This window comes from Rhinopithecus roxellana, chromosome 9 (genome assembly GCF_007565055.1).
Source record: "Rhinopithecus roxellana isolate Shanxi Qingling chromosome 9, ASM756505v1, whole genome shotgun sequence".
In the NCBI taxonomy this organism is placed as follows: domain Eukaryota; kingdom Metazoa; phylum Chordata; class Mammalia; order Primates; family Cercopithecidae; genus Rhinopithecus; species Rhinopithecus roxellana.
Window position 1 is genome coordinate 68,323,191 of NC_044557.1, and position 18,782 is coordinate 68,341,972.

Below are 18,782 nucleotides of genomic sequence, written 5' to 3' on the forward strand. Positions count from 1 at the left end.
CTGTTTTGCATATAGAGTTTCTTGTTTTGCTTTCCCAAACAAGAAGTTCGAGTACACTCATAGCATTTGATGGTTAAATTTCTTTGATATATTTTAATCCAGAATAATTCCCTTACCCTATTTCTTTGTTTGTTTTCATTATATTAACTTCTTTTAAGAGACTAGGTCAACTCTCTTGAACAATAGTCCATGTTCTGGATTTCTCTGATTGTTTTGTGTATGTGTGTCTATCATATATCTTGTTACTCTATCACCTGTTTTTGAAAACTTGAAGTTGGCTCCAAAGATCTGATAAACAGGTTGCATGTTTTTGTCTAGAACAACTTGACAAATGATACTGTGTATCTTATATCCTGAGGTGCATATTATTGTCCCCTCTTAGTGCTTCTAAGTTTGATCACTTGATTAAGATGGTGGCAGTTGGTCTCCCAGTGTTAAAGTACTTTTTTTTTCCTTTAACAATTAGAATAATTTATGGAACAATTATTTGGCTGATATGAGTATCCTTTCTACAACCTTTCATCTAATAGTGTTAGCCTCCCTTGATGAGCCTTGCTTATATCATTTATTCCAATGGAGGTTGCAAATTGGTACTTTTAAAATTTTATTCCTTTTACATTAACTAATATTCTGCTGTAAAGAAGATCTTTCCCTCATTACTAGGGGATGTTTTGTATCTTGTTACAGTTCATATCAGTACAACATGTTTACCATCAGTTACCTAAAATATCAGCCTTAGACCGTGGAACTGAGTTACAGATCAGTCATGATTTACATTTCATATATACTCTTTAAAGCATTTCAGTGTACATTAATGTTGGAAGTAGAGAATGGATGAAATTTAAAGCAGTATTTCAAAATGGTAAGTACTTGTAAGAGACTTGGTGAAAAGAGATTTCGACAAATCACTGGTAATATCAGCAAATGTTTATAGACCTAAAAATAACTTACTGCCGGGTGCGGTGGCTCATGCCTGTAAGCCCAGCACTTTGGGAGGCCGAGGTGGGCGGATCACAAGGTCAGGAGTTCAAGACCAGCCTGGCCAACATAGTGAAACCCCATCTCTACTAAAAATACAAAAAATTAGAAGGGCATGATGGTGGGCACCTGTAATCCCAGCTACTCGGGAGGCTGAGGCAGGAGAATCACTTGAACCTAGGAGGCGGAGGTTGCAGTGAGCAGAGATCACACCACTGCATTTCAGCCTGGGCAACAGTGCAAGACTCTGTCTCAAAAAAAAAAAAAAGTTATTAATACCAGGCACTAAAAGAGCTAACTGTATGGTCATATCCCAAAAAGCTATCAATATTCACAGTGTGGATAAATATTTAAGCCTGACAAGAAGTAATCGAGTACAAATCATTTGTACTATCACCCTCTTGCTCAAGCTTTGGTAGCCTCTCAACTTCGCATCTCAACACTCATAGCTTTTGTAATTTGGGCTCAATTTTTTGTGGAACCCACTCCCCCATTACTTTACATGTGCTTTGGTCATTGCACCTCCCTTAAATGCATGTGGCTATCCCTATCTTTGCACCTTTGCCCATGCCGTTTCCCTTGCTTACGAAGCTCTCTTCTCGCCTCTCGTTAAGTCCCAATCTACCTATTTTTCATGCCCAGCTCAAATCCTACACCCTCTATGACACACCTTCTTCCCTGACCTCTCCAGATAGTACTTCCTATCTGTGTCACATCTGTAGTACTTGACTCAGTTTCCTGTTTGCTCTTCTAATTGGTTTCTATTAGTAAATCACATCACCAAACTATTAAAGATCCTTGAGGACGTGACTATCCGTGAACAAAAATTAAAAATCTCTTTTCACATCATTTTGGTGGGTTTTTGCATTCCCCTTGGAATATTTTTCTGAAAGTTACCAAAAGATGTGAAACTGTTGGCAAACTAGGCTCTCTCCTTTGTGTAGATTCTTTCTCCTTCTAATATCTATCACCCTACAAAAACAGACTTTCCTGTAAAAGTTAAGACTGGAATTTGAGGATTACTCACCATCTGTTTCTTTGTAAATTGTGTGAAGGCCTGGTTCTTTTACTATGATTAAAAGAAAGGGGAAAATATGGTGAGCAGAAATTAATCTGGCATTTAAATATTACAATGAAAACAAAAGATAGGCATAAATTAACCTGGCATTTAAGTATTACAATGAAAATAAAGCTTATTTTTTTTCCTTACGTTGAATCTTTTTGTTACATTAACAATTTGAACACTGTTTTAAATGGAAATAAAACAATGGTGTTTTGTGCTTACAGATTTTTTAGAAAATTTTCATCCCACTCAACGTGACATTGTTTAAAATTGTTTTAAATACCTTTTCTTTCTGTCTCCTTAATAAGAGCACTTTGTATTTACACAGTTCTTTGCATCTGATGATCTCAGAGCCTTGGCTGATATTTCTTACCAGATAGTGATGACAAAGCTGTTACACTTTTTGTTTCTATCTCTGCAGAAGCAGGAGGTAAAAAACTAAGGAGCACTGTCCAAAGAAGTACAGAAACAGGCCTGGCCGTGGAGATGAGGAACTGGATGACTCGACAAGCAAGCCGAGAGTCTACAGATGGCAGCATGAACAGCTACAGCTCAGAAGGAAAGTGAGTGAGGCTGCGTATGATGTGTGTCTCCTCCGTGCCTCACCTATCTCACTCTCTGTGCTTCCACAGAGACTTTCTAACTCTCATGCTCTTCAGAACCACTTTAATTTTCACTGGTTGAATTCCTGTGAAGAGAACTTTGCTCACCTGCCACTGAGCAATGTGACGTATCTGGCTTTTTATATCAAGTGAAATAAGTTTGAGAATAAAGCGTTTTGCCTTAATGGCAAGTTGCTAAAATGTGACTCTTACAATGCAATGCAAATATAATATTTTGCCCTAGCTTGAAATAATATATAAAAGCCCAAAAATAATAAGCATGCATGCCATACCATGTGAACAATGCTAGTTCTAAGAATCTCCATCCTGAGAATGATTGCTAAAAAACATGGAATGCTGGTGTATACTTAGTTCCATGTTGTAACAAACAACTATAATTATTTAATTATATTAAATATAACAGCCAAAAAGAAATGCCACCAAAAAAGTTGCGGAGCCTTTTATATAGTTATCATGTAGCTTTCCTTTGAATCAACTGTCTCAGATATTTTTAAAGCATTTGTAGCTTGTGTAGTTCTGTCACCAACAAATTAATAGTACTCAGCAACTAAAGATCTGGAAGTGGGGCTGTAAAGGATGTTAATAAAGGAAAATGGGGTTTACTGGCCTCACTGTCATCACCATGAAAGTATTAGATGTTTAGATAACCTATGTGTGGCCAGTTTACAGATGTGAGGCCATAGGAGCTGTTGGCACAGCATGAATGGTATGTCTCAGGATAATTTGCCTAGCACGATAACATAAATACAAGAGATATAAATGGTTTCTATACATTTGTAAGTAGGCTTATACGGGATACTTATAGAAACAGACTAAAACATTTGTATTAACTGAATATTTGAGAGTTGAGGTCGGGGGGAGAAATAGATTCGTTATTCATTAAGGAAGTCTAAAAAGAGAGGGAAAATCAACCGAAAAGTAAACGTGCACTGAGCACTAATCATTGCAAAGAACTACATTAGGTACTGTTAGGGATATAAAAATGTTTACACTGTAGCCCTTGCTCAAGATGTTTATAGTCTTACTGGAAAAAGAGGATGAATACCCATAAATTCATTCAACAAATATTACCATACCTTCCAGTGGACCAGTCACTATGCTGTACTTTGGGGATATAAGTCATAGAGGGGAGGGAGTAAATCTCCATGGCTAAGATCACAGGGTTTGCAGTCATATAGGCCTGGTTCTCTCAGCTGGGTCTTTTCTTTTCTTTTCTTTCCTTTTTCCTTTCCTTTCCTTTCCTTCTGTAGAACTTACAGTATTCCAGGCTTGGTTCTAGGTGCTAGAGATACAGCAGTGAACAAAGCAGACCCCACCCCTCACAAAATAAAATACTCTCCTCACATTTACACTCTAATAGAGAAGACAAACAAGAAAAAATGTTAAAATGTATATAAAAGAAAAACTAGTAAAATATATAGTAGATTAGATAGCATATGTGCTAAGGAGAAAAATACAGCAAGGAAGAGAGATGATCAAGAGGTTGGAGGTAAGATTTGACACAGGATAGATGGGGAAAGGGGAAAGGAGATATTCGAATGAAGATATGAAGGAGTTTAGTGAGCAGAGGGATATCTGAAGGAAGAACATTCTAGAAGGAAGATTGCTTCAGAGGCCCTGAGACAGGAGCTCCCCTAGTGTCAGCACCAGGGAGGAAGGGTGAGAGCAGTAACAGATGAGGAATTAGGGCATGTGGCAGGGGTGAGGACAGCTTATATAGACTTTATGTATTGTAAGGACTGTGCTGTTACTGAGTGGGGTGAGAAGATGGTGGATGGTTTTGAGCAGAGGAGTGACAGGATCTGACTTCTGTTTTTGGCAGATCAGTCTGAATGCTGAGGGGGCAAGGGGCCAGGACAGCAAGGGCAGCAACAGGGAGAGCATTCACAAGGCTACTACAGGAATACGGAAGCTAGGGAATGGTGGCTTGGACCAGAGTGTAGCGTTAGTGAGGTCAGATTCTGAATGTATTTTGACAGTAGAACAAGTAAGATTTATTGGTGCATTTGATGTGGGTAATGAGAGAAAAGACAGTATATTTGTTTGCAAGGGCTGCCGTAATAAAATACCGCAGGCTGGGTGGCTTAAACAACAGGAATTTATTTTCTAACAGATCAGTAGGCTAGAAGTCCAAGATTAAGGTGTCTGCAGGTTTGAGTTCTCCTGAGGCTTTTCTCCTTGGCTTGCAGATGGCCCCCTTCTTGTGATGTCTTCTCACAGCTTTTTCTCTGTGCGTACCTACTCCTGGTGTCTCTTCCTCTTCTTACAAGGACATGGGTCATATTGGATTAGGGCTCCATGCTAGTGGCCTCATTTAACCTTCTCTCTTTAAAGGCCTTATGGCCAAATACAGACATATTAAGGGTTAGGGCTTCAACATAAGAAATTTGGGGTGACATGATTCAGTCCATAACAGAGAGGAAGGTTGACAGATGGCTCCAAGGTTGAGCAGTTGGAAGAATGAAGAATGAAGTTACCATTTATCAAGATGGGAATCTTTTGACAGGACCAGAGTTTGGATTTTTTGTTTGTGTGTTTGCAGTAGGGGAACAAGAGCACGGGGAGAGTCAGTTTTAAACAATTTGAGTTTCAGGTGCCTATTACATATCCAAGCAGATATGTAGACCAAGCAGTTGGAATATAGGTCTGTGGCCCAAGGGAGAGATCCAGGCTGGAGATGTCAATCTAGGCAATAGCAGCATAGATGGCATTTAAAACCGTGAGACTGGATGAGATTATCAAGGGAATTCAGACATAGAAAAAAGATAAGAGGTCAAAGGATCAAGCTCCAGTGTTTGGTGGCAGAACTAGCACAGGAGGTTAAGGCTGAATGGCAGAAGGGAAAAAAGGGAAACCAGGAGACTGGATGTGCAGAAAGCAGTGGGACACAGTGCTTCAAGGAAGAGGGGGCAAGGTCAATTGTGTCAAATGATCCGAGAATTTTAGTGGAGTGGCAACAATGAAAACATGATTAGACTTTCAAGAGAAAATGAGAGGAAAGAAATCGAAGACAGCACATAGAGACAATTATTTCAAGAAGAGAAATGGGGTAGTAACTGGAGAGGGAAATGGGGTCAGGAAAGGGATTTTTTTATATGGTGGAAGAAATAACAGCATATTTGTATGCAGATGGGAATGATCCAGAAACATTTCTTCGTGTATGAACTAGGAGAAATAATAGAACATATCATAGTGCAGCTAAGAGGACTAAATATGATAAAGCCTGTGATGGAGTAAGTGCTCAATATGTGCTGAGTGTTACTCATAGAAATCACAGTCTGCCCTTGCGACCAAGGAAGAGAAAGGCTCACCAGCAGAAGCCTGCAGTGCAGTGTGACAGGTGCTTCTGGTGTCATACGTGGGCTGCTGAGAATATGAAGGAAGAGCCCTGGGACATGGAGCGGGGTGTTTGGATCCAGTAAATATAAGTGGCAAAATAATAGGACTAGTTTTGCCACGATAACAAGGCTAGAATGAAACCAAGCTTACCTGAAAATAAATAGGGATTGGGGATTTAATTTCATATGTTATTTTGCTTTCAGTCTGATTTTCCCTGGTGTTCGCTTGGCCTCTGATAGCCAATTCAGCGATTTCCTGGATGGCCTTGGCCCTGCTCAGCTAGTGGGACGCCAGACTCTGGCAACACCTGCAATGGGTAAGGATTTCTGCCACATGATTTCACTATTTTGTTTTAGATTATTGAAAAGGAAATTCTCTAAATTTCATAGAATCTTCTCTCTCTCTCTCTCCCTCTTTTTTTTTTTTTTTTTTTTTTTTTTTTTGACAGAGTTTCACTCTGTTGCCCAGGCTGAAGTGCAGTGGCATGACTATGGTTCACTGCAGCCTCAACCACCTTGGCTCAAGAAATCCTCCCACCTCATCTTCCCAAGTAGCTGGGACTACAGGCACATGCCACCATACCCAGCAAATATTTTGACTGTTTTTTTTGTAGAGACAGGGCCTCACTGTGCTGACCAAGCTGGTCTCAAACTCCTGGCCTCAAGCAATCCTCCTGCCTCCACCTCCCAAAATGCTGGGATTACAGGCATGAGCCACTGGGCTCAGCCCAATAGAATCTGTAACAATATTATCAACAGGAATCAAGACCTTAGATTTTAGCAATAAAAAATATTTAACCATTATTTCTCTTTTAATTTTAATGCTTTTTAAAGGAAGATAGTATTGATAGAATTTTAAGTATATTTGAATTTAAGAAAATATATGGGAAATGATGAAATGATGTTAAACCAAGGTCTTTGACTCAAGTATTTTCCTTAGTGCATTTGTATATTAAAGCACATTTGTTTCTTCCTCCTTCCATTAGGTGACATTCAGGTAGGAATGATGGACAAAAAGGGACAGTTGGAGGTAGAAATCATCCGGGCCCGTGGCCTTGTTGTAAAACCAGGTTCCAAGACACTGCCAGGTAAAAACAAAAGAGATTTTTCTATTATTGTCCATAATCCATATTGTTTCAACTTAGAGACCTTTTGATTGGTTTAGACCTTTGATTTAGTTAATCAAGGTTATTAATGGATAGTCCATTATGACTGGTTTGGGGCTGGAGTCATTTGTGTGTTTATCCTGAATGAGTGTTCAATGAGGATGATCCGGTGGGGTTAACGTAAGTTGTTAAATAAGTACGTACGTGGTAGAAACCACTGCAAAATAAAAACCATCCCACTTAGAAAATTCATTTTGTCACACCATGTACACAGGGAGTTCTTTTTTCTTATTAGCTAGTCTTTTGTGTTGTTCTTCAGTTTCTCTAGAGCTTCAAAATTCTCCTCAGGAATCCGTAAGGCTCTGGAATTAGAATAAAAATAGATACAGGCTCCAAAAGTAGCATAAGCTATGTATGCTGGATATTCTAATTATAAGACTTTTACTTCCTATAATCTGAGGAAAGAGAGGCACTATTATAACTTCTTATGCTACATATTTCATACTGAAATGTCATTATAATCTAAGGCGCTTGAAGCCATGGAAGGTGCCACAGTGCTCCAAATACATTGTATAGAGATTGTTTGATAAGATGGATAAAACAATTCCTGAGGATTCTGAAACTTGATTTCTAGCGTCAGCATCTCTACTGATTGACTTGTAACTTTGACTCAACTTTTCTATCCTTGCAGAAAGTTTTAATTATATAATCTATTGTATAACCTTGTACTGGTGATTAAGACAGTTGTGTTTATATGTCTTAGAGCTAGTCAACTCATTCTGCTATAAAGAATATCATGATTTGTACATGCATAAAAAATGGTTTTTAAGAAGTGTCTGTTGGATAAATTTTAAGCCATAGATTTTCTAATTAGTTGCCTCTTAGCTAATTTGATCAATATCATATGAAATTCCACTACTGTTATACCCACACCACCACCAATAAATAAGTACTTTTGAGTGATAATCACTATTTGTGGGGATGAGTGAATGAAACAATGTAGCTTCAAGCATGTTAAATAGATTTAAGTATTGATAAATTAAAGACTGAGTAGGACATCTCTCAGGACTGGAAGCATTTCACTTTATTTAATGCAGTGTGTAAACCTGTATAACCAGTTGATGAAAATAATAATAATAAACTCAGGGGCTATGTTAACATCCCCTAAAACTCTCTGAAAGACACAGTCATCCACTGTTTATCTAGTGATTTTGACAGAATGCGGCTAGGCCAGTGGCATGATTGCTAGCTCTTTCAGCCAAAGATTAAATTGTGGTAAATGTCACTGTGAGTTGGCCATTTCATGTCCATCTATCTTTTCTTTCCCAAGCACCATATGTAAAGGTGTATCTATTAGATAACGGAGTCTGCATAGCCAAGAAGAAAACAAAAGTGGCAAGAAAAACGCTGGAACCCCTTTACCAGCAGCTATTATCTTTCGAAGAGAGTCCACAAGGAAAAGTTTTACAGGTATCTACCTAATTGTTTATCCCTTACCTAAGAAAGCATTTTTCATGGAGTCAGACGTTACACCCCAAATCTTTTCTGTTGTATTCTTTTATGTTCCTCACAACTGAAATCCTTTGGAAACTTTTCAAAGTGGTGACCAGTGCTGTAAAGCAATGTATGTTGTCATTTTCTTTTTTTTTTTTTTTTTAATATTTGGGTAGATTATAATTTTATTTTATTTTTTTTTTTTTTTGGTTTTTTTTTTTATTATACTTTAAGTTCTAGGGTACATGTGCATAACGTGCAGGTTTGTTACATATGTATACATGTGCCATGTTGGTGTGCTGCACCCATCAACTCATCAGCACCCATCAATTCGTCATTTACATCAGGTATAACTCCCAATGCAATCCCTCCCCCCTACCCCCGCCCCATGATAGGCCCCGGTGTGTGATGTTCCCCTTCCCGAGTCCAAGTGATCTCATTGTTCAGTTCCCACCTATGAGTGAGAACATGCGGTGTTTGGTTTTCTCTTCTTGTGATAGTTTGCTAAGAATGATGGTTTCCAGCTGCATCCATGTCCCTACAAAGGACGCAAACTCATCCTTTTTTATGGCTGCATAGTATTCCATGGTGTATATGTGCCACATTTTCTTAATCCAGTCTGTCACAGATGGACATTTGGGTTGATTCCAAGTCTTTGCTATTGTGCATAGTGCCGCAATAAACATACGTGTGCATGTGTCTTTGTAGCAGCACGATTTATAATCCTTTGGGTATATACCCAGTAGTGGGATGGCTGGGTCATATGGTACATCTAGTTCTAGATCCTTGAGGAATTGCCATACTGTTTTCCATAATGGTTGAACTAGTTTACAATCCCACCAACAGTGTAAAAGTGTTCCTATTTCTCCACATCCTCTCCAGCACCTGTTGTTTCCTGACTTCTTAATGATTGCCATTCTAACTGGTGTAAGATGGTATCTCATTGTGGTTTTGATTTGCATTTCTCTGATGGCGAGTGATGATGAGCATTTTTTCATGTGTCTGTTGGCTGTATGAATGTCTTCTTTTGAGAAATGTCTGTTCATATCCTTTGCCCACTTTTTGATGGGGTTGTTTTTTTCTTGTAAATTTGTTTGAGTTCTTTGTAGGTTCTGGATATTAGCCCTTTGTCAGATGAGTAGATTGCAAAAATTTTCTCCCATGCTGTAGGTTGCCTGTTCACTCTGATGGTAGTTTATTTTGCTGTGCAGAAGCTCTTTAGTTTAATTAGATCCCATTTGTCAATTTTGGCTTTTGCTGCTGTTGCTTTAGGTATTTTAGACATGAAGTCCTTGCCCATGCCTATGTCCTGAATGGTACTACCTAGGTTTTCTTCTAGGGTTTTTATGGTATTAGGTCTAACATTTAAGTCTCTAATCCATCTTGAATTAATTTTCATATAAGGAGTAAGGAAAGGATCCAGTTTCAGCTTTCTACTCATGGCTAGCCAGTTTTCCCAGCACCATTTATTAAATAGGGAATCCTTTCCCCATTTCTTGTTTCTCTCAGGTTTGTCAAAGATCAGATGGCTGTAGATGTGTGGTATTATTTCTGAGGACCCTGTTCTGTTCCATTGGTCTATATCTCTGTTTTTGGTACCAGTACCATGCTGTTTTGGTTACTGTAGCCTTGTAGTATAGTTTGAAGTCAGGTAGCGTGATGCCTCCAGCTTTGTTCTTTTGACTTAGGATTGTCTTGGCAATGCAAGCTCTTTTTTGGTTCCATATGAACTTTAAAGCAGTTTTTTCCAATTCTGTGAAGAAACTCATTGGTAGCTTGATGGGGATGGCATTGAATCTATAAATAACCTTGGGCAGTATGGCCATTTTCACGATATTGATGCTTCCTATCCATGAGCATGGTATGTTCTTCCATTTGTTTGTGTCCTCTTTGATTTCACTGAGCAGTGGTTTGTAGTTCTCCTTGAAGAGGTCCTTTACATCCCTTGTAAGTTGGATTCCTAGGTATTTTATTCTCTTTAAAGCAATTGTGAGTGGAAGTTCATTCATGATTTGGCTCTCTGTTTGTCTGTTACTGGTGTATAAGAATGCTTGTGATTTTTGCACATTAATTTTGTATCCTGAGACTTTGCTGAAGTTGCTTATCAGCTGAAGGAGATTTTGGGCTGAGACAGTGGGGTTTTCTAAATATACAATCATGTCATCTGCAAACAGGGACAATTTGACTTCTTCTTTTCCTAACTGAATACCCTTGATTTCTTTCTCTTGCCTGATTGCCCTAGCCAGAACTTCCAAGACTATGTTGAATAGGAGTGGTGAGAGAGGGCATCCCTGTCTTGTGCCAGTTTCAAAGGGAATTTTTCCAGTTTTTGCCCATTCAGTATGATATTGGCTGTGGGTTTGTCATAAATAGCTCTTATTATTTTGAGGTACGTTCCATCAATACCGAATTTATTGAGCGTTTTTAGCATGAAGGGCTGTTGAATTTTGTCAAAAGCCTTTTCTGCATCTATTGAGAAAATCATGTGGTTCTTGTCTTTGGTTCTGTTTATATACTGGATTACATTTATTGATTTGTGAATGTTGAACCAGCCTTGCATCCCAGGGATGAAGCCCACTTGATCATGGTGGATAAGCTTTTTGATGTGCTGCTGAATCCGGTTTGCCAGTATTTTACTGAGGATTTTTGCATCGATGTTCATCAGGGATATTGGTCTAAAATTCTCTTTTTTTGTTGTGTCTCTGCCAGGCTTTGGTATCAGGATGATGTTGGCCTCATAAAATGAGTTAGGGAGGATTCCCTCTTTTTCTATTGATTGGAATAGTTTCAGAAGGAATGGTACCAGCTCCTCCTTGTACCTCTGGTAGAATTCAGCTGTGAATCCATCTGGTCCTGGACTTTTTTTGGTTGGTAGGCTATTAATTATTGCCTCAATTTCAGAGCCTGCTATTGGTCTATTCAGGGATTCAACTTCTTCCTGGTTTAGTCTTGGGAGAGTGTAAGTGTCCAGGAAATTATCCATTTCTTCTAGATTTTCTAGTTTATTTGTGTAGAGATGTTTATAGTATTCTCTGATGGTAGTTTGAATTTCTGTGGGGTCAGTGGTGATATCCCCTTTATCATTTTTTATTGCGTCTATTTGATTCTTCTCTCTTTTCTTCTTTATTAGTCTTGCTAGCAACCTGTCAATTTTGTTGATCTTTTCAAAAAACCAACTCCTGGATTCATTGATTTTTTGGAGGGTTTTTTGTGCCTCTATCTCCTTCCGTTCTGCTCTGATCTTAGTTATTTCTTGCCTTCTGCTAGCTTTTGAATGTGTTTGCTCTTGCCTTTCTAGTTCTTTTAATTGTGATGTTAGAGTGTCAATTTTAGATCTTTCCAGCTTTCTCTTGTGGGCATTTAGTGCTATAAATTTCCCTCTACACACTGCTTTAAGTGTGTCCCAGAGATTCTGGTATGTTGTATCTTTGTTCTCATTGGTTTCAAAGAACATCTTTATTTCTGCCTTCATTTCGTTATGTACCCAGTAGTCATTCAGGAGCAGGTTGTTCAGTTTCCATGTAGTTGAGTGGTTTTGATTGAGTTTCTTAGTCCTGAGTTCTAGTTTGATTGCACTGTGGTCTGAGAGACAGTTTGTTATAATTTCTGTTCTTTTACATTTGCTGAGGAGTGCTTTACTTCCAATTATGTGGTCAATTTTGCAATAAGTGCGATGTGGTGCTGAGAAGAATGTATATTCTGTTGATTTGGGGTGGAGAGTTCTATAGATGTCTATTAGGTCCGCTTGCTGCAGAGATGAGTTCAATTCCTGGATATCCTTGTGAACTTTCTGTCTCGTTGATCTGTCTAATGTTGACAGTGGAGTGTTGAAGTCTCCCATTATTATTGTATGGGAGTCTGAGTCTCTTTGTAAGTCTCTAAGGACTTGCTTTATGAATCTGGGTGCTCCTGTATTGGGTGCATATATATTTAGGAGAGTTAGCTCTTCCTGTTGAATTGATCCCTTTACCATTATGTAATGGCCTTCTTTGTCTCTTTTGATCTTTGATGGTTTAAAGTCTGTTTTATCAGAGACTAGTATTGCAACCCCTGCTTTTTTTTTGTCCTCCATTTGCTTGGTAGATCTTCCTCCATCCCTTTATTTTGAGCCTATGTATGTCTCTGCATGTGAGATGGGTCTCCTGAATACAGCTGACTGATGGGTCTTGGCTCTTTATCCAGTTTGCCAGTCTGTGTCTTTTAATTGGAGCATTTAGTCCATTTACATTTAAGGTTAATATTGTTATTTGTGAACTTGATCCTGCCATTATGATATTAACTGGTTATTTTGCTCATTAGTTGATGCAGTTTCTTCCTAGCCTCGATGGTCTTTACATTTTGGCATGTTTTTGCAATGGCTGGTACCGGTTGTTCCTTTCCATGTTTAGGGCTTCCTTCAGGGTCTCTTGTAAGGCAGGCCTGGTGGTGACAAAATCTCTAAGCATTTGCTTATCTGTAAAGGATTTTATTTCTCCTTCACTTATGAAACTTAGTTTGGCTGGATATGAAATTCTGGGTTGAAAATTCTTTTCTTTAAGAATATTGAATATTGGCCCCCACTCTCTTCTGGCTTGTAGAGTTTCTGCCGAGAGATCTGCTGTTAGTCTGATGGGCTTCCCTTTGTGGGTAACCCGACCTTTCTCTCTGGCTGCCCTTAAGATTTTTTCCTTCATTTCAACTTTGGTGAATCTGGCAATTATGTGTCTTGGAGTTGCTCTTCTCGAGGAGTATCTTTGTGGCGTTCTCTGTATTTCCTGAATTTGAATGTTGGCCTGCCCTACTAGGTTGGGGAAGTTCTCCTGGATGATATCCTGAAGAGTGTTTTCCAACTTGGTTCCATTTTCCCTGTCACTTTCAGGCACCCCAATCAGACGTAGATTTGGTCTTTTTACATAATCCCATACTTCTTGCAGGCTTTGTTCATTTCTTTTTCTTCTTTTTTCTTTTGGTTTCTCTTCTCGCTTCATTCCATTCATTTGATCCTCAATCGCTGATACTCTTTCTTCCAGTTGATCGAGTCGGTTACTGAAGCTTGTGCATTTGTCACGTATTTCTCGTGTCATGGTTTTCATCTCTGTCATTTCATTTATGACCTTCTCTGCATTAATTAGTCTAGCTGTCAATTCTTCCACTCTTTTTTCAAGATTTTTAGTTTCTTTGCACTGGGTACCTAATTCCTCCTTTAGCTCTGAGAAGTTTGATGGACTGAAGCCTTCTCTCATCTCGTCAAAGTCATTCTCTGACCAGCTTCGATCCATTGCTGGTGATGAGCTGCGCTCTTTTGCAGGGGGAGATGCGCTCTTATTTTTTGAATTTCCAGCTTTTCTGCCCTGCTTCTTCCCCATCTTTGTGGTTTTATCTGCCTCTGGTCTTTGATGATGGTGACGTACTGATGGGGTTTTGGTATAGGTGTCCTTCCTGTTTGATAGTTTTCCTTCTAACAGTCAGGACCCTCAGCTGTAGGTCTGTTGGAGATTGCTTGAGGTCCACTCCAGACCCTGTTTGCCTGGGTATCAGCAGCAGAGGTTGCAGAAGATAGAATATTGCTGAACAGCGAGTGTACCTGTCTGATTCTTACTTTGGAAGCTTCCTCTCAGGGGTGTATTCCACCCTGTGAGGTGTGGGGTGTCAGACTGCCCTTAGTGGGGGATGTCTCCCAGTTAGGCTACTCAGGGGTCAGGGACCCACTTGAGCAGGCAGTCTGTCCGTTCTCAGATCTCAACCTCCATGTTGGGAGATCCACTGCTCTCTTCAAAGCTGTCAGACAGAGTTGTTTGCGTCTGCAGGGGTTTCTTCTGCTTTTTTGTTGTTGTTTAGCTATGCCCTGTCCCCAGAGGTGGAGTCTACAGAGACAGGCAGGTTTCCTTGAGCTGCTGTGAGCTCCACCCACTTCGAGCTTCCCAGCGGCTTTGTTTACCTACTTAAGCCTCAGCAATGGCAGGCGCCCCTCCCCCAGCCTCGCGGCTGCCTTGCGGTTAGATCGCAGACTGCTGTGCTAGCAATGAGGGAGGCTCCGTGGGCGTGGGACCCTCCTGGCCAGGTGTGGGGTATAATCTCCTGGTGTGCCCGTTTGCTTAAAGTGCAGTATTGGGGTGGGAGTTACCCGATTTTCCAGGTGTTGTGTGTCTCAGTTCCCCTGGCTAGGAAAAGGGATTCCCTTTCCCCTTGCGCTTCCCAGGTGAGGCGATGCCTCGCCCTGCTTCAGCTCTCGCTGGTCGGGCTGCAGTAGCTGACCAGCACCGATTGTCCGGCACTCCCCAGTGAGATGACCCCAGTACCTCAGTTGAAAATGCAGAAATCCCCGGTCTTCTGTGTCGCTCGCGCTGGGAGTTGGAGACTGGAGCTGTTCCTATTCAGCCATCTTCTGTCATTTTCTTTAAAGAGATTTATATGGCTCAAGCCTGTAATCCCAGCACTTTGGGAGGCCGAGGCGGGCAGATCACAAGGTCAGGAGATCGAGACCATCCTGGCTAACACGGTGAAACCCCATCTCTACTAAAAAATACAAAAAACTAGCCGGGCGAGGTGGCGGGCGCCTGTAGTCCCAGCTACTCAGGAGGCTGAGGCAGGAGAATGGCGTGAACCCGGGAGGCGGAGCTTGCAGTAAGCTGAGATCTGACCAGTGCACTCCAGCTTGGGTGACAGAGCAAGACTCCGTCTCAAAAAAAAAAAAAAAAAAAAGAGATTTGTAGACGTGCAAATCCCCACCACACATAAATTCCAGTCTCTCTGGATTTCTTATGACCTTAATGCTTTGATGTCAGAAAATTAACTGAATGTACTTTAGTATTTTCATACATTTTACAACTTTTTCTATTTACACAGTTACACTGACGTCACTCTACTTTTTATTTTGCCAACAGATCATCGTCTGGGGAGATTATGGCCGCATGGATCACAAATCTTTTATGGGAGTGGCCCAGATACTTTTAGATGAACTAGAGCTATCCAATATGGTGATCGGATGGTTCAAACTTTTCCCTCCTTCCTCCCTAGTAGATCCAACCTTGGCCCCTCTGACAAGAAGAGCTTCCCAATCATCTCTGGAAAGTTCAACTGGACCTTCTTACTCTCGTTCATAGCAGCTGTAAAACTGTTGTCACAGCAACCAGCGTTACAAAAAAAAAAAAAAAAAAAAAAGACAAATCACAGGTTGCAAACCCTGGTAACACTGCATGCTTAATGTTGTGTCTTCTGAGCCTGTTTCTAGGGATACAAAGCGATCCTGTGTTCTCAGAGGAAGTTGCACACATTGTGCCCTAAAGAAGGCCCTCAGGTGAAAGAGCAGAGCTGTGAAGAACTATCAGGTTTGGAATTCAATGACATTGAAGTTCTGGTCCAATCTGAAGCCATGGATTAATCTCAAAGAATCAGTCAGTTTCATGCAACAGAAGCCCTTTTCAATGGCACCTTTATATTTTTATCGTTCGTTTTTCTTCATTTATCTAACCCCAAAGCCCTGATATGCCACAGAAATGGAGCTATACAGCCATGAAGCCATGTTACAGGTCAAGGAGTGAAATCCTAGGAAGCATCAGGTGAAAAGTAGGAGACCAAAGAAGTGGTCAGGAACAATCATCAGCCCTCCTCTGGCTGGGGATCAGAGCAGTCTGTCCAGCAGGAAGAGTGGCAGACTCTGTAGCTCCACGGGCACGTCCTTTACTAATGCCAAGATGTGTTGGACTCTGAAAAGCAAAATTCTGTGGCTACACTGTACTGAATGAAATTAAAGAAACTTTTTTTGCATGGACACAGATAAGCTGAATACTTAAATTATTTTCTTGGGGCTGCAACTTGCAAAAAATAAAAATAAAAATCAGCCATTTTCAACAGTTTATATTATTTTTAAAAATAAATTTCACTAGTGCATGGTTTTAAAAAGGAGAGAGAATGCAACAGGGTGATACAAAGATACACCATGTTTATTCTTTAATCATAGTCTGTGTTTTGGCAGACACTACAAATGGAAATACTTTCTAGAAGATATTTAAAATTCTCTTTATGTGACAAATAAGTATAATATATTCAATTTATCTCCATGTTAAATATACAAATCTTATGAAGTTCAATATGTGCAAATTTTTCACATCTTTCTCCTCTCACTTTTCCTCTTCTCCCTCTTTTAATCTTTTCTTTCTCCCTGCCAGAGTGAACCTTATACTAAAAAATTACAAGTTTTGATCTGATCCTCTCTTATACCCCATGTTTGATTCAGAGCTGTAGATGCCTCTGAATTTGCAAATTTCTCAAGGGAAAAATAACTTTAAGAGCTTTCTTTATTTCAAGCATGTTGAAAAGGATTTTGCAACATGACTTGGGAGTACATTAAAGTAAGTCAGCATGTATTTGACAAAGAAGATATTTGAACTTTTGCAGTTTATTGTACAGTGCATGGTAATTTTTTTTCACCTTTAAAATTCAGTTTACAGGAAAATTCTAAAATCATGTTGCCATTGTGATGTCCAGTAAATTTGTTTTTAGCACCAGCATTATTCATACAGGGGTTAAAGTATTATTTGTAGAAGGTCTTAGGTTCTGTTTGTTTTTTAATCAGTTAAAACAATTTCTTTAGTCAGTTTCCATTTACTATGTGAATAGAAACACTGCTAAAAATTGGAGCCCTGAAACACGGGGCTGTTTATTCATTCATTTTTCTGTAGTAAAATTCAACTTTTCACAAATTATATTTCTAAAGAAATATAGCAAACATAAATCTGCAACAATTTTAAAGCTCCAATTTTTAGGTGACTCAAACAAAGTCAGTATGCTTATTAATAGTTATTTGATGCCATCACCAAAAGTCGATGTGAAAATCTCCTAAAGTCAAAACCCCTGCCTTTGATTTTACAGACAGTTATTACCATTGGGTGGTGCTGCAAGGTCAAATTTCTCCTAAGTTCCCCTATTTAGAGGAAAAGTCACTGGTTATTGTAATAAACCACCCATGGTTCTTTATGTACATTTTGATAACACATTATTATAGCTTGATTTTAATTCTTTGCTTTAATTTTTGAAATCCACATCTCATTTGTTTAAATTAAGGCCATGCACAAATTTTTTTTTAGTTCAGTGCTGACCATTAAAAACTATCATGCTTGATACGGTGCAAAAGTTAAAATGAGTATCACTAAAAATGCCTTCTCTTTATGTGGTGCAATATGAAATACACCAAGACTGTGTCTTGACATTCTGATGGACCCAGGTAAAGTTGTTAAAAGAATGAATAAAACTTTATTAAAATAATTTAGACACCTGTGTACCAGCAACAATTGATTTAATAGACCTAGAGTGTCTATACTATCCCTTAGAATAAAGGTTTATGATTTTCCTGATACTAAGATGCAGTCACATAATCTTTTGTGCATATTCCTATACAAATTGTTTCTAATTTTAATAAGAAGGACATGACTGTATGGAATATTTGTACATACTTGTCATTATGCAGTATTTATTTAAAAGTTGGTGTGTTTTTTTTTTATTTTCACATCTGCACCTCGACTTTGTGGTTTAGTCATGTAACTAGCACTATGCCAGTGACCATTGTTGCCCTGTACATAGTATGTTTGAAAAGTAAAGGGAATTCCAGTTGGAAAAAAAGGGCAGATTAGTCCTGTAATGAACACCAACTAATGTAAATCAAATTCATTCTGGTGATGGTATTTAACACTTTAAATAAAACATTTTCTTTACAGATATCTACAATGCTTTCTCTGACTTTTCTCCCCACATAGCCCTGAGCCTGCTACAGCTCATTCCCTGAACTCATGTATCATTTAAAGAATGAAATCACCGTTTCCTACTTCTCAATAACATAAGTAGACTGCTGGTCTTAGCAATAGCCCTCAGTAGAGCACTTCTTTAAAATGCCAAAAGATTTCTGCTCACACTATTAAAAGTTGCTGTATTTTAAAAGGTTGTTATTTTGGATTGAGTTGCTTTCTGATTAAATGACTCAGCAACTCACAGATTTTATGAGTGAAATTTTTAAGTTAGTCATGGCCTTCACTGACAGCAGAGTCACAAATACTCAGGCACAGGCTCCGCTAGCCCCTGGGTGAAGATGGTGAAGGCATAGCTGGCTTTATGCATATGTGTTTCTGCTAAAGTTTCAGTTTTGCTTTGTGGGGGTGGAGGGTGTGTTTTGGGGGTAGGGAGGCGTGTGGTAACCTGACATATAACA

At 39.3% G+C, this 18,782-nt stretch overlaps 1 protein-coding gene across 35 annotated transcripts in view; it reads left to right on the plus strand.

The window, feature by feature from the left end:
• Positions 1-18,291, plus strand: part of RIMS2 (regulating synaptic membrane exocytosis 2) — a 792,768-nt gene extending 774,477 nt beyond the window's left edge. For 31 of the 35 annotated variants that reach the window (XM_030937589.1, XM_030937577.1, XM_030937584.1 and 28 more), the window contains 5 exons: positions 2,463-2,604; positions 6,207-6,319; positions 6,989-7,090; positions 8,439-8,578; positions 15,466-15,684. In XM_030937589.1, the coding sequence (XP_030793449.1) occupies positions 2,463-2,604; positions 6,207-6,319; positions 6,989-7,090; positions 8,439-8,578; positions 15,466-15,684 (716 nt within the window). Of the gene's footprint in view, positions 1-2,462; positions 2,605-6,206; positions 6,320-6,988; positions 7,091-8,438; positions 8,579-15,465 lie in introns of all 35 variants that reach the window. The other 4 variants (XM_030937587.1, XM_010354535.2, XM_010354537.2 and 1 more) reach the window with 3 other exon arrangements.
• The last annotated feature ends 491 nt before the right edge of the window (positions 18,292-18,782 follow it).